This window comes from Notamacropus eugenii, chromosome 2, assembly GCF_028372415.1.
Source record: "Notamacropus eugenii isolate mMacEug1 chromosome 2, mMacEug1.pri_v2, whole genome shotgun sequence".
In the NCBI taxonomy this organism is placed as follows: domain Eukaryota; kingdom Metazoa; phylum Chordata; class Mammalia; order Diprotodontia; family Macropodidae; genus Notamacropus; species Notamacropus eugenii.
Window position 1 is genome coordinate 40,702,926 of NC_092873.1, and position 13,892 is coordinate 40,716,817.

The following is a 13,892-nucleotide window of genomic DNA, read 5'->3' on the forward strand; positions in this document are numbered from 1 at the left end:
GTGATGCGGAGGAAGGAAGTGCTGCTCTCCTCATCACCCCGCTTCCACCCCCTGGGCTCCCTGAGGGCAGGCAAGGAAGTGTAGGTGCTGTCAGTCCTCCCCCGACCTCCGACTGACCTGAGAGGAATGAAGAGGATGCCGTTGATGACATGAAGCTGCTCCAGGACACTGGCCATGCTGGGGGCTGTGACCTGGGGATGGACAAGGCACCCTCATGAGACCAGGGAGAGCAGGCCACCCACTGCCCCAGCCAGGGAGGGACCCAGATACCTTGAGGGGCACAATGTTGGCACTAGAACCATTGCGGTAGATTTCGTTCATGGTACGCTGCAGGGCCACGGCCTGCTGGGTGAGGCACTTCAGGTAATCTGAGCTCTCCTTGGTCTTTTCATGGTTCTCCCCGAGCTACAGAGAGAGGGTCAGGAGGCCTGAGCGCTGCTCCCTGGCCCCCCCCCCCCAAGTAGCCCCCCCCCCACCAGCCATGGCCTGAGCCATGACAGCTTCCTTACCTGGCTCTTATAGATGGTATAACCCTCCTTTTCATGCTGCAGGGCTGAGCGGAACTCGGCTTTGCTCTCATAGACCCGGGCCACCAAGTGGTGACTGCAGAGACAATTATGTGAGACATTGGGGGAGTGGGGGGGAGTGACCCCATCCCACAGTCCCAGGGGACAGAGGTCTCTTTCCTAGAAAAGGGAAAGCCCATGCCTGGTTCCAGACCTCGCCTCTGCCCAGGGATTCGTTTCCTTCCTCCCTCAACATTCTCACTCAGCATAGAGGAAGAGTGGCTTGAGAATCTAAGGGAAAGGTTCTGGGGTCTACCCCAAACCGAATCATCCCTAGCTTTGGGATATCACTGGAACCCTTGGTGGTCCTCAACAAGAGTGGGCTGTCCTCAGGAGGTCATGACTCCCACACCCCTGCAGTCGGCCCCAAGTGAGTCAAGGGCCAGAATCACATCAAGGGGAGTCTTGTCAAGGGTTGCAAGGACCCTGACAACCTGGTGTCTAGCTCTTATCTTCTCCTCAAAGACCAAGCAACACAAGTGTGCTCTTTCTGGCTCCAACAGCCTGGGCTGGAGAAATGCAATTATCAACGCAAACAACCTGCAAGCCCCCAAGATCCTGGGGCTGCCAACGGGGGGGCTGCCCTCAAGGACCCTCCAGTCTAACTGTAGACTGAGAGAGGAGAGATGCAGAAGAGAAAGTGTGAGGGACCACAGAGTCTAATGAGACCTGCGTGTGCTTCTAGGCACCAGGAGAGAAGCAGAGAGTTCAGAAGACAGTGCTGCCCAAGGGGAGGGGATGGAGGTTGGCCATGGAAGGAAAAGAGGAAAGGATGAGGGGAGGGGCCTCCTCACCTGAGGGCCACTTTAAGTGACTTGGCCCCGTGGTACTTGGCATTGATGCTCAGAGCATTCTCCAAGAAGCGCAGGGCCAGCTCATACTCCATGACCCCATGCAGCACCAGTCCAATATTGTTCTGGGAATAAGCCAGGCATGAGGCAGGGGTCAGGTGCTGTCCTCCCTTTCCCCCCATGCCAACCCCCCTGCCCCAGCGCCTGTCATGGACACTTACATCCAGCAGAGCCATTTCTGGATGGTCTTCCCCAAAGACTAACAGCAGCAGGTAGCGGGCACGGTAGAGTAGACTCAAAGCTGTGGACAGCTGACTGCTAGCGAAGCAGTAGAGAGCCAGGTGCATCTGGGGTGACCAAGGACCAGAGTCAAGCCCCCTCTGATCCTCCCTCCCCAGGGCTCATGACCTCTTCTCACTAGGGGCATCAGTGCAGATGTGTGTGCGCTGTCCCCCTTCCCGAGGCAAAACTGTAAATGCATCAACTGACCGTGGCCTGCGCAGTGTTTCCATGCCCCTTCTCCCTCGTTTTTCACATGAGGAGGAAACTGAGGCCAAGAGAAGCTAGGTGCCTTGGCCAAAGCTGGGAACCAGAGGCCTGGCAGCACCTCCACCTCCTGCCCCATCCCCGATAACTGTCACTCACGTATTCCTGGATGGTGTTAGGGTGCTCGATTCCCAGCACTCGCTCACTCATCAGCACTGCCTTCTGTTGGTTGCTTAAGGCCTGGGAAGCATTGAAGGGGGAAGGAAAAGCAGAGAAATCATGAGTCCTGAATTGGGTAAGCCAAAGTCAGACTGTTCAGATGCCACAGCAAGAGCCAGGACCCCTCCCCCTGCATCCCACAGCCCCTCTCCCATGTGAATGGCATCCAACTCCCTCCTCCTCCTCTCCCTTGCACCACCATCTTTGCTAATGAAGTCAAGCCCCATCCTGGCCCACTTTGGGGCAGGAAGGCCCAAGGTTCTGGCTCAGGATGACTGATGGGGACAGACACCCACCTCTGCGTAGTCCCCCATAATGTAGTGCAGCCGGGCTAGGAGGCGGAGGCAGGCACAGATCTCCACGTGCATGGCCCCATAGACGTTATTGAAGAGGTTCAGGGCCTCTGTGATAAGCTCACAGCCCTCCTTCAAGAAACCTGGCAGGGAAGAGAGAGACCTGTGGCCCTGGTGGCCTCTGCCTCTGAGGCTGCTTCCTCCCACTTCGGCCTTGCCTGGCCCCATTTACCCTGCTGCACTTTGGCCTGGCCACTCTGGAAGAAGTGGAAGGCATCGGAGGCCTTGGGGTTGACATGCTTGACGACGGGGAAGATGTTGAGCACGTCCTCCTCAGTGAAGGCAGGCTTATGCCTGCTGTCAAAGCTGTATTCTTTCAGTAAGATCTGCATGGGGCATTGAGGGGGTGTGGAAGAAGAGGAGAAGGATGAGCCAAGGGGCTTTCCCCCTACTAGCTCACAGCTCCCAAAGGTAAAGCAGGAGGTCTCTCCACTCACCTGGATTCCAGTTTTGAGAGAGATCTCCCGGAGGAGGGTTATCTTCTGTAGTCCAAAGGTTTCCACAGCCTGGTCAACGGTCTCACTGAGGAAGAGCCACGGCTAAGTGCCTTCAGGCCACGGATGGGGTGGCTCCCAGGGTTGCCTCTTCCCCAGTTCCCTGCCTCAACACTGCTCCCTAACCCTGCCAGGTCCTGGACAAGGAAGGTAGGGATCCTGATCCCTAGTCCTTGGAAGCTGCTGAGAGATGGCCACATCACCTGTCCCCACAGCCCCTCCTGCTTTCTAAGTCATTCACTGGTTCCTACTGGAACAGGAGCAGTCTCTCTGAAGAGGGGTTCAATCTTTTGCCCTGTAGTGCATTTCCTTACTACCCAGAGCGTGGACTCTGTGGACATGGGCATGAAGCCACTGAGAAGAGAAAAAGGCCTCAGGCTCAGCTTGTCCTTGTCCCTGGGGAGGGAGGGGAGGTCTGTCTCCCTTCAGTCATATTCCTAGCACCTCCCACAGTGCTTGTGAGCCAAACGGATGAATGAGCCTAGACCTCTCTCCCTGACAGGAAAAGGCAGGGCAGACTAACAGCTCTCTTCTCAGCTCCCTGCATGGGACCAGCTTTCCCCAGGCTTGAGCCTTCCTAGCCTCTGGGATTCCCTCTACCTACCCTGCTCCCTGACTACAGCCCTACCTTCCTCTTCCTCCTTTACCTGCCTGGCTCCCACCACACTTCCCACTTGCCCAGTTCTGTACTTCCCCCCACCTCCTTCCCTCACCACTCAAGGTTGAAATCAAAATAATTCTTGGCCTCCTGGCAGATGTCCTTCCAGAGCTCCTGGGGGGTCATGACAGCCCAGGCTGTGTTGTCGGCGCCTCCGGGAGGCCGATTTTTCCTCCTCTTATTCTTCTTCTTGGAGATAAGCTCATCAGCAGGGAGGTGGGCAACAGGGTTGGGGAAGGAACTGAGGAAGCAGTTGAGGAAGTGGCTGATGGCTGCCGAGAGGCCTGAGAGCTCCACACCCTGGGTCAAGCACATAGGTGGTCAGGGCCTCAGGCCCAAGGCAACCCCTGCAGCCCCCATCCCAGTTCTGGCCCCCAAACTCTACTGTCCACTCCTCCTCTAGCCCCACACCCAGCGAAAGCCCAGAGGGCCAAGGCTACCTGCAAATATGTCTTGAAGATATGTTTGGCAGAGCGTGTGATAAGCTCACTGATGCCGATTTTCTAGAAGGGGTTGGAGAGAAACATTACCTCCCTTTGGAACATCTCCCCTGCACCTTCCCCCTCCCCCTTCCCTCACACCACTCACATAAATGTGGTCCAGCTGAGGTCGGGCAGGGCTCCTGAGCACAGAGTCCAGCACCTTGCCAAGGTAGCGGATATTAATGCCGCGCTGGTGCATGGCTTCTGCCAACGTAGCCCCATCCATGGGCAGCACCGTGTGATCTGTGCAGTCTTTCACCTGGGGCATTGGCAGGAGTCAGGATGGTACCAGGGCCCCCTAAACTCCAAAAGCAACCCAACTCACCCAAACTGCCCTCCCTTCCTTTGTCTTATCCTGGTTCTCCTGGAAACCTACCAGGAAGTAAGTGCTGAGCACTCTGAACCATTCCCTCCTGAAAAGTGAGTGAAGGCATCTAGCTTCCCCACACTGCCTATTTTTTTCTGGGTTAGCATCTCACAGAACGACAGATTTAGAGCTAGATTCCCCCGCCCCAAGTCACCATCTAGTCCCTCTACTTTGACACATGAGGACACTGGGGTGCACAGAGGTGGCCGGCCCGAGTCACTGAGGGGCTAAAAGAAAAGGTGGGATTCAAACCTAGGTCCAAGCCCTGACTTAAAATCCAGTTTTCCTTGCACTGAGCCACACGGCCCCCCACAAAATGGGGCAAACCAATATAATCCTATAGCAAAAAGGCCCTAAATTTACCACCTTGAGGGATGCGAGCTATTATACACAACAGCTTTTGACTGATTTACAAAGAAAAGTCTGAAAAAACTACAAAGCTTTCTATTTAACAAAAATAAGTTTCCTTCCCTTAGCTCACTCAAGTCCATTGTGTCCAAGGATTTCTACAGAGGTTTTGCATTTTTCCTCCCAGCGATAGGACAGCAGGAGCACATGGCGGGCAGGGGAAATGTCCTGCTCTTAGACAGGGTCTTATTCATCTCCCTCATGGGCTCCAAGCAACTCACCAGGCCAGGAATCTGGCAGGACAGTAAGAAGGCTGCAGCGTCTTTCAGCAGCTGTTTCTGGTCTCGAACTTCATCCTGGCAGGACTCGGGGAATCTCACACCTATCAGCAGGGTAGGAAGAATGGGGTGTGATCTGGGGGTAAATGGTAGGTGACTGGGGGAGGTGAGGGCTATAATAGGTTAGAGGTGACAAAGGCTGACTTCAGGCTCCCTCTCCTACCCACACACACTCCCTGGGACCTCCATACCTGGTGAAAAGATGTCAGGGTTAAAGCGAATATCAAAGGAGGTGCTGCTGACAGAGCCCACAGCCTTGCAGGCATTCTGGATCACCTCCCGGCTCTTGGGGTCCACTGCTGGGTAAAGATTGAAGAGCATGGGGAGATGAGGAAGAAAGCAGAGCGCAGGCCACCTATGGGCTCACCAAACACCAGACCTCCCAAGTAGTGAGAGCTAGCCCCACCCTCATCCTGGCCTCCACAGGGCAGAACATGGACAAAGGACTTTGGGTTTCTTTGGGAGAGCATCAGCCAGGGTGAAGGAGGGGCCCTATCCCTGTCCCTGAAACAAGTCCCACCCCAGTGGTCATCAGGTGCCATGGCCCCAGCAGCAGCAGGGTCGCATTCAGGTCAAACAACTGCTCTTCACCCAGGGTCCTTCTAACAGCAGCCAATGGAAAGTGGGCAAGCCAACCAGATTAGGGATACGGTCTGAAGAGCTTGGGGACTAGATGGCTATTGGTTGCAGAGAGAGGTGGTAGCCAAGACATTGAATGGGGCAGAGCCAGCATGTTTATCCCTTTTGCTTAGCTCTGACTCTGGAAGAGATAGGGTCCCTGGAAAGTGATAAAGGCCACAACAAAGCGAACTAGGAGATGAACTGGGTCACTCATTTAGGCTCATTAGTCCCCAAAATGAACCACATCCCTAGATCCTGTCCCACAGCCCGAGCCAAAGACGATCAAGGAGCTCTAGGCTGGAACTTGGGGCTCAAACCACAGAGGCCCTCCTGAACCACAAGGGTGCAAAAACCTAGGCCAAGGAGGTTCCTTGAGCACACAGCAAGTGCTAAATCAGTGTTGAATTCCTGACCTCAGGCCTCCCTCTCCCCTCCACCTTCCCCAACCTCCCCTGCCCAGCCCCACCTGGGCCGTTGTCAGAGGCAATGGTCTCCGTGAGCTCCTTCACCTTGGCTAGGCCACTGGCCCCTTCCTCCCCTGCAGCCTCCACGGCCTCTGGTGTGTCTGAAGCCCCAGCCTCAGCAGTACCATTCTCCAGTGGGCCTGGGCTCTCGGCCCTGTTGGCTTTCTGCTGCATGAGCTGAATGGCTGCCAGCTTCATGAAGAGGAGGTACCTGGAGAAGCAGGCCTCAGGGGCTTAGGCCAGAAGGTATCTGTACCCTGCCCAGTCTCAGCCCCAGGGAATGGAGGAGATACAGCCAACCCAGAGCTCTAGCACCAATCTCCCCTTTTTCTCCTCCCTGTCCATGTGCTAGAATCACATCCTGAAGAAGGGACTCTGGAGATTCAGCCCGGGAAGTGGCTGCAGCCCAGGGCTCCACAGAGGAGCAGCTGGGCCTAAGCTCAGGTCCTGGGGATGTCCACATCCCACACTCTTTCTGCCATGTCATGCAGACAGACAGATGGGAGTAGGGAGGGCAGGGATGGTACTCTGCAGGATAATCCCATGGATGAGGAACCTCAGACTTATTTGAGGGAATACCATCTGGGGCAGAGTAGAAAGATCCTCTCCCTACCACTTTGAAGAGTGGCCATGACTGCTCCTTGGGGCACCCCGCCTCACCTGTGCTCCACAAAGGCATCCACCAGCTCCTGGCGCAGACAGCAGAGCTTGTGGCGGTGAGGCCTGGGGAAGCCGGCCCGCCGGCAGTCCTCAGGCAGCTCCTCACCAGCCACGGGCAGGAAGTTGAGGTCAGGGGGGAAGGTGCGCAACAGGTCCAGGATGTAGTGCCTGCCATCATTGCCAATGATGCCTTTGCACTCCACAGAGGAGCACAGCTCCACCTCCTCATCACGGTCATTGAGGACTCGATGCCGCTGGATTTTCAGGGGCCGGCTTGTCTTCTCTAGGAGCTCCAGGTAGCGTGGGTGTGACACCACCGTCTTGCCAAAGTCGATGGAGCCGTAGATGACGCTCTGCTCCTGCTCCCGTTCAAGGATGCCGGGGATGATGGACTGGGCCGTGACACGGTAACCTCGGTAGTCTACCACCACTGTGCCCAGCGTGTAGAGGCCCTCAACATCCACGGCATTGTAGGTGCGCACCCCATTCAAGTCATTGGTGGGGGCCACATAGGCAGCCACGTCCCCCCCAAAGTCCTTGTAGTGGTCTCGGACATCAAAGCCCAGGCTGAAGAAGATATTGTTCCAGATGAACATCTGCATCTTGGTCTCCTCGCTGGGGTTGATAGCCATGACGTTGCCGTCAATGACAGCCATGGCCCCCCGGGTAGCTGCTGCCGTGAAGTCACTATGGACCTATTGGGCAATGGAACCCCTTAAGATTCCACTCCCTGACAGAGCCTGGCTTGTGCTCAACCCCTCCCCTGCTTCAGGGGATCCTTACCTTCTCTGTGTCACAGACCCTGCCATGTGGTACTGCAAAGAAGGCTAATTCTACTGCAGTAAAAGCCTAGCTCTTCCCCATCAAAGATCATCAATCTCCTGACATCCATCCTCAGATCCCAGTTAAGAAACCTGTCTGAGACGGTCAAGCATAGTCCCAAGATAAAAAGGGTCCCTGTCTTCAGAGACTGCCTCAAAATGGGGAAAATGGGCCCACAGCATTACTACATGATCTTCAGTGGGTAAGCACAAGAGTGCTGCCAGGCAGGAAGAGAGAGGAGACACAGGTCTCAGGAAAGGCCTCCTATGCAGAGGCCATTTCTGGGAGAGCCTTGAAAGCAGCCAGTTCCAGGGGTCACATGGCTCAGGCAAGGCCTCAGCACATTCTAGGCACAGGGGGAGAGCCCATGCAAAAGTACGAATCCATGGGGAGGAAATAGCAACATTGAGAGGATGTAAGGTGTCCAGGAAAGGAAGGCCAGAGCTATGTTGTGAGTACAGAAAGTCCAAAGGTTGTAGTTTCTCCAAAGACACAGGCAGGGCTGTCAGAACTTTTAGAGAACGGGAGCAGCAGGGTCAGAGGTACCCAGTGCCCTGTTTCTAGCCTTGCTACCAAAATGGCCTGGGCCAAGTCCCTCCTCTGGTCTGTGCCTCAGTTTGCACAACCTGAGAAAGGCACCTTGAGCTCTCACATTGGGCTGGCCTCAAGTCAACAGCAAAGAACGGTGGGCGTGTGATGGAAACTCAGGAGGTGGGGAATACCAAGGCCCTAAGGGGCACCCCACAACAGTACAAGCATCACCTCCCACAGCCCCCCAACTAACTCCTAAAGATTCTAAGCCATCTGCCTATGTGTGGCCCTCCCACCTACACAAGGCGCAAGGTCCATGCAGGAGAGGAATGAGAGTCACATCAGCTTCTCCCTCGCCCAGGAGACCCAGTGTAGGAGCCCAACCATCCTCTGCACACCTTAAAGATGGCACGCTCCCTCAGCAGCCGCTCAGGAAGGTTCTTGCGGGGAAGTTCCCTCGTTGTCTGCAACTCCTCGTTCCAGTCTCGGGTCTGAGGAAAGGTGGCAGCACCGAGGAGGGTTTGAGCACCATGGACACAGGTTCAGGGAGCCCCCCTCCCTCACCATGAGGCCAGCGCTGGCCTTGATCTCCCACCCACCCTCCCACCTTCTGACTGCACAGAGGACAGACAGGGATGTGAAAAGGGCCAGGAGGCTGAGGGGAGTGGGGGCACCTGGCCAGGGATGTGTTCTTCATAGCCCAGCCGGGATGTGTAGGCATCCTCAGCCCGCACACAGTCCATGGCGTGCTCCACCTGGGGGGCTGTCCAGCTATAAACCTGGAACGGGGTGGCGATCCTCTCGAAAGGATGGCGCTGGACCCTACACCAGGGCACACACCAAATACCCTTAGCACCAGATATGCTTCCCCCAACTCTGGCTTGGTAAACTGGGGGTTAGGGGGGTTATTTCTATCACCCCACTTCTCACCCCTGGCCCTCTCTCCAAAATTGTCTCTTTTCTCCCCCTGCCTTTCCTGACTTTCCCCTCTAGGCCCTAGTGAGACCCAGGAAGGTAAAAATAAGATGTAAATGTCCAGATGTGCTCAGCAGTCACAATGCAAGGCAATGAATCCCTACTGGTGGCACTTCAGGCCCTTGGATGGGCAGAACCCGACCAATGCACCCCACGAGCTCCAGTTCTACCCCGTCCTATGCCCCACCCTCTGGTCTGGGATGAGAGGAAGCAGCTGTGGATGAGGATGGGGCTGGTCCCTTCCAGTTTCGGGACCGGGGCTATTCTGGGCAGTGGGGTAAAAGGCAGAGAAGAGCCAGGGAAGGAGAGGGCCAAGCGGGCAGGAACCCTACCTTTTCTTCTGCAAGAGTGCAAAGTTTTTTTTGAAGGTTGGACTGATCTGGTTGAGGAGCTCCACCAAGGAATGGCTCAGGAATCTGGGGCTGGCAGGTTTGGGGTTGAAGTTGTATGCTGTGGACCTGCCGAGGCAACATTCAGGGTCACAGGCTGGTTACTACCTCAACCCCATCATCAGGGCCCAGAAATGATATGGAGATGTCCCCAAATTAAGGGTTTGGTGACGGGGTAGAGGAGGATGGAGGTAGGGGACTGAAGGAAAAAGGAAGGAGGAAGGAAGGAGGAGGGAAGAGACAGGAGGGAGGGGGAGGAGAACACACCAATGGATGAGCAAGGGTGAAGAGGAGAGGCATTTCTGAGCTGGACTGTGGTAAGGAGACAAGGGGACACTCACTGGTTCAGGTAAAAGCCCCGCGTAGAGGCCGTGATGCTAACGTGGCGGTCCTCGGCCGTGATCACAAAGAGATACATGAGATCCCCATGCATCTTGCGGTTGCCAGGTGGGGGGTTCCAGCCGCTCATGGTGAGTACCTTTAGACACTGCAGGGGCTTTGGGGGTAAAGGGGCAGTCAGCCCCATTCAGCACAGGGCTTAAAGAGCCCAAGTGTGGGTGAGTGGTGTGCCCTGCCCCCTCCCTTGGTGGGACCCTGGGCTGCCCTGGATGGCCTGAGATCCGGGCGCCTCACCTTCCAATCTCGGTTCTGGGGCTGCAGAGCACAGAGTGGCCGCTCCTTGCTCCCAGGGAGGATGTGCTCGGGTGGTGTGCAGTCAATGGGTTCCATTTCGAGGCCCTTCTTCTTCCTCTTCCCACTATCTGAAGAGGCAAAAAAGCTGCCCCAGTCAGACAAGGCCTGAGAAGGGCGAGGCACAACTCTGAGGCCTCTCAACCCCAAACCCTCGAGATTATATCAGCAGACTTGGGAAAGGGAAAATCAGGGGTTGGCAGTAAGGACAGGACATTTACCCCTATTCCCTGGGGGAAAGACATGTGCACCACCCCGACATCTGCCATGCTCTCTCATCCTCCCCTCCCTGCCCACGGACTCCTCAGGCCTAGGCCTGCCTTGAAAGGTAAAAGAAGTGGAAGCCCCAGGAGGGCATGGGGATGAGGATACCAGGATGGCATGGGGGTGGGTACCTCCTAGGTCACCATCTGTGAAGACACTGAGGAAGGAGAGGGAGTTGCAGTCCACCCCATTGAAGGCATCTGAGGGATCCAGGCTTTTCAAAAGGTCTCGGATGTGGCGCACGTGGATTCGGGCTTCCCGTACAGTATATGGCTCTGGATAAGCAGCAAGGGCACATCACAGGGAGGCCCAAAGTCACAAGATCACAGCAGTACCAATGCAGTTAGGTGAGACCTTACGGCTCACAGGTTCGACCCCCTGGCTTCACAGCTGACAGTGGGATGATGAGCACACTATCCTGGCTACCTGGGCTCAGAAACCAGGACTAGGCACCCAGGGTCCAATGCCCTTCCTGCCCTGGAGTCTGCTCAAGGCCCTTCTCACAAGCCTCAGTTCAACTTGACCAAAACATGGTGAGTAAAGTGCAGCCTGGCTCTGGGCAGGAGACAGTGTAGACAGTACAAGCCTTAGAATGAGACTCAAAGTAACACTGTGTCTCCCCGGCACCTCCTAGCTCAGCCCAGTTGTTTTATTGTTGTTTTATGAATAATAAAAGAGCAGAAACAGTGTTATCCAAAGGGCAAGGAAAGATCATTACTGATTGGTGGGGTGAGGGAAGAGAAGGGACAGACATCCTTCTGGCCCAAGGGACAGCCCAGGGTAGGGGGAAGGCCAGAGTATGCTCAAGGGAGGCCCTGACTGCCAGCCTGATGGAGAATTGGAAGCCATAGACCAAAAGAAGCCAAGAAAGGACTTGGAAAACAGAAAAGGACAGAGAATCGACTGCCTGGCCCAGGCTTAACCACAAAGACTTCAGCTTGCAGCTAGTCGGGCGAAGGGAGGGACAAGACAGGTGGAACTGCATGAGGCTTTTGATGGTCATTTTACAAATGAGGAAACTGAGGCCTTGCCCAAACAAGGTCATACAGCTGAGCCAGCATTAGTGTCCCCGTCCTCCAATTCCATGGCTAGCACTCCAGCCACCAGCCCTGAAAGAAAGTCCTCTGAGGAATGGGGTTCTCTGAACAGTCAGGGGATGGTAAGCAGTAGGAGAAGAAAAGGGGCAGGCACTGCTGCTGGGGCCTGGCATCTACTTACATGTAGGGAGGGAGAACCAGGGGTCGCTGCCTGTCAGAAGCAAGTCTACTGGCTGAGTCTGGGACATTAGGAACTACATGCTTCCATGGGACATCCTGATAAGAGGGGCCTGCCATAGTGGTCTGAAAACTGCCTTTGATGCCCATGCCCTAGCTACAGCATGCTGGATGTTGGAAGTAGTGCTGCTACAGGAGTACCAGGGCAGATCTCCCTGAGTCCAGGGTCTGGGCAGTGAAGTCATTTAATAGGCTGGTTTTATATATCTTGGAAATATACCAAACTTATCATGCTAGGTTTGATGGGTTAAGCAAAACGCACTAGATACAATTATTTACAAATTGGCTTTTCTCTGTAACAACACAACACCCCACAGTTGGAGATGTATGCATTTCTCAATCGCCAAAGTGACAGGAAGGATGGAAATAGGTTTCTTTTGTTTGGGGAAAGTGGGTGGGATGGAGGAAAGGTTACCACCTGAAGGCTCCTGGGGGAAGGGATAGAGAGGATAGAACCTGAAAGAATATCCATCTTTCAGGGCTGATGATCATGAAACCCACCCCAGAGACCCTCAGGCCCAATACCCTCATTTTACAGATAAGGAAACTGAGGCCTTGCCTGAGGTCCCACATGGGAACCAGAATTTGAACCCAGGTCCCATGACACCAAGCCAGTCATTATTCTAAGCAAAGGAGTCAGAAGCCAGCAGGAACATGAGGTAGAAAAAGCCAAGGAAAGAGGGGGAATTGTCAGCTTGTGGAACACTCCAGAGAAGCCAAGGTGGAATCCTACAAAAGAAACCAAGGGTTGGCCAAGGGGGGATGCAAGTGACCTCTGAACACGGGATCTGGTGGGTGGCCAGGCAGAAAAAGCAGATGGCAGAGAATGGAGATTCAAATCCAGCAGTGATGTTTAGTAAGGGTGAGGCGTCATTCCTAGAGCTGGGTCCCCAAAGTCTGAAGGAGAAGCTCCTGTCCTACTAGAAAGAGACAATGCACAGAGAAGCAAAGGCAAGATGACAAGACGAAGAGAACACAAATGGAGTCTGAGGTGAAGGCGGCATGTGGGGAGGAAAACAGGAGGAGGAGGAGTGAATTCCAGGCTGACAGAAAGAAATGTTCCTAACGGCAGAGCTCATTTTTCTTTTTTTTTAACCTGGCTGTGTCCATCCCAAGGCTAGCATATAGTAGGTGGCTCATAAATGCTTAGTGGGCTGAGTGGGTGGCATGTCTGTAGGCCAGCAGGCACATCTGCCTGCAAAGCCGTGCTCGAAAAGGAGTACAAAACGAGGCTGAGAAGAGACCGAGATTTCATTTTGCAAGAAATGTGGCCATGCAGGGGAGGAGGGAGATGGGAGATGGCTGCATGGGGTCAAAGGACTCAGAGAAGCCTTCTGAGGATCAATGAAGGCCAGGTTTGTTGGGATTTGGCAGGAAGATTGCAGCTAGAGACAGGAGGATGGTCCTAATAGAAACAGAAAATCCTGTTCCGAGATCCTAAAGACAAAAAAACTAAGGAATCTTAGAGATGGACCAAGAGAAGGAAGGGAGCTTCCACCTAGCACTCTCGAGCTTCCCAGGCAATCAGGGGCCAGGGCATCTATTATACATCTATTGATGCTGGTGACTGGCCTAGTGGTGAGGCCCATGAGCTGGCACAAAGGAACAATCAGGTCACACTGGAGAAAGTTATGGTGGGAAAACAATCAATGAAATGTCTCCTGACTCTTTACTGCCAGGGAACAATCATCCAGCATCCTGAAGCAGAAGGCCAGGCACTGCTGAGATTCTATAGGGTGGAAGACAAAGCTGGGCATGAGTGTCAGACCCATTGGAGAGGCAGTGACAGCCTGGCGTGGGGAACTTAGCACCTGGCCCAAGATCATCTAGCTGGCTAGTGAGTAGCAAGCCAAGATTCGAATCTAGGCCTGACCCTACAGAACTTAAAAGAGCCAGAGGCCAACTAGAGGGCCCAGCACTCTGACCAAATGTGAGAGAGCCTGGTCATGTTCTGATCCCCCAACTCTCAGGAAAACATTCTTAGGAATGGAAACAGAAGAAAAGGAGATAGGAGAGAAAAAACTAGACCTAGAGGTGAATGCAAAGGACTAACTCCAGGGATGTGGGAGGTTGAAGGCTTGAAGAAAACTTTACTTTCCC

General features: G+C 54.5%; 1 protein-coding gene across 5 annotated transcripts in view; it reads right to left on the reverse strand.

The window, feature by feature from the left end:
- Positions 1–13,892, reverse strand: part of CLUH (clustered mitochondria homolog) — a 32,204-nt gene that overhangs the window by 3,518 nt on the left and 14,794 nt on the right. For 3 of the 5 annotated variants that reach the window (XM_072639979.1, XM_072639976.1, XM_072639978.1), the window contains exons 4-25: positions 10,650–10,793; positions 10,198–10,325; positions 9,906–10,060; positions 9,508–9,633; positions 8,875–9,022; positions 8,599–8,691; positions 6,848–7,542; positions 6,190–6,398; positions 5,294–5,401; positions 5,046–5,146; positions 4,156–4,308; positions 4,008–4,070; positions 3,623–3,867; positions 2,853–2,937; positions 2,588–2,741; positions 2,359–2,498; positions 2,003–2,083; positions 1,579–1,704; positions 1,361–1,482; positions 510–603; positions 271–405; positions 118–191 (exon numbers count right to left, since the gene is read on the reverse strand). In XM_072639979.1, coding sequence (XP_072496080.1) covers positions 118–191; positions 271–405; positions 510–603; positions 1,361–1,482; positions 1,579–1,704; positions 2,003–2,083; positions 2,359–2,498; positions 2,588–2,741; positions 2,853–2,937; positions 3,623–3,867; positions 4,008–4,070; positions 4,156–4,308; positions 5,046–5,146; positions 5,294–5,401; positions 6,190–6,398; positions 6,848–7,542; positions 8,599–8,691; positions 8,875–9,022; positions 9,508–9,633; positions 9,906–10,060; positions 10,198–10,325; positions 10,650–10,793 — 3,379 coding nt within the window. The remainder of the gene's footprint in view (positions 1–117; positions 192–270; positions 406–509; positions 604–1,360; positions 1,483–1,578; positions 1,705–2,002; positions 2,084–2,358; positions 2,499–2,587; positions 2,742–2,852; positions 2,938–3,622; positions 3,868–4,007; positions 4,071–4,155; positions 4,309–5,045; positions 5,147–5,293; positions 5,402–6,189; positions 6,399–6,847; positions 7,543–8,598; positions 8,692–8,874; positions 9,023–9,507; positions 9,634–9,905; positions 10,061–10,197; positions 10,326–10,649; positions 10,794–13,892) is intronic. The other 2 variants (XM_072639980.1, XM_072639977.1) reach the window with 1 other exon arrangement.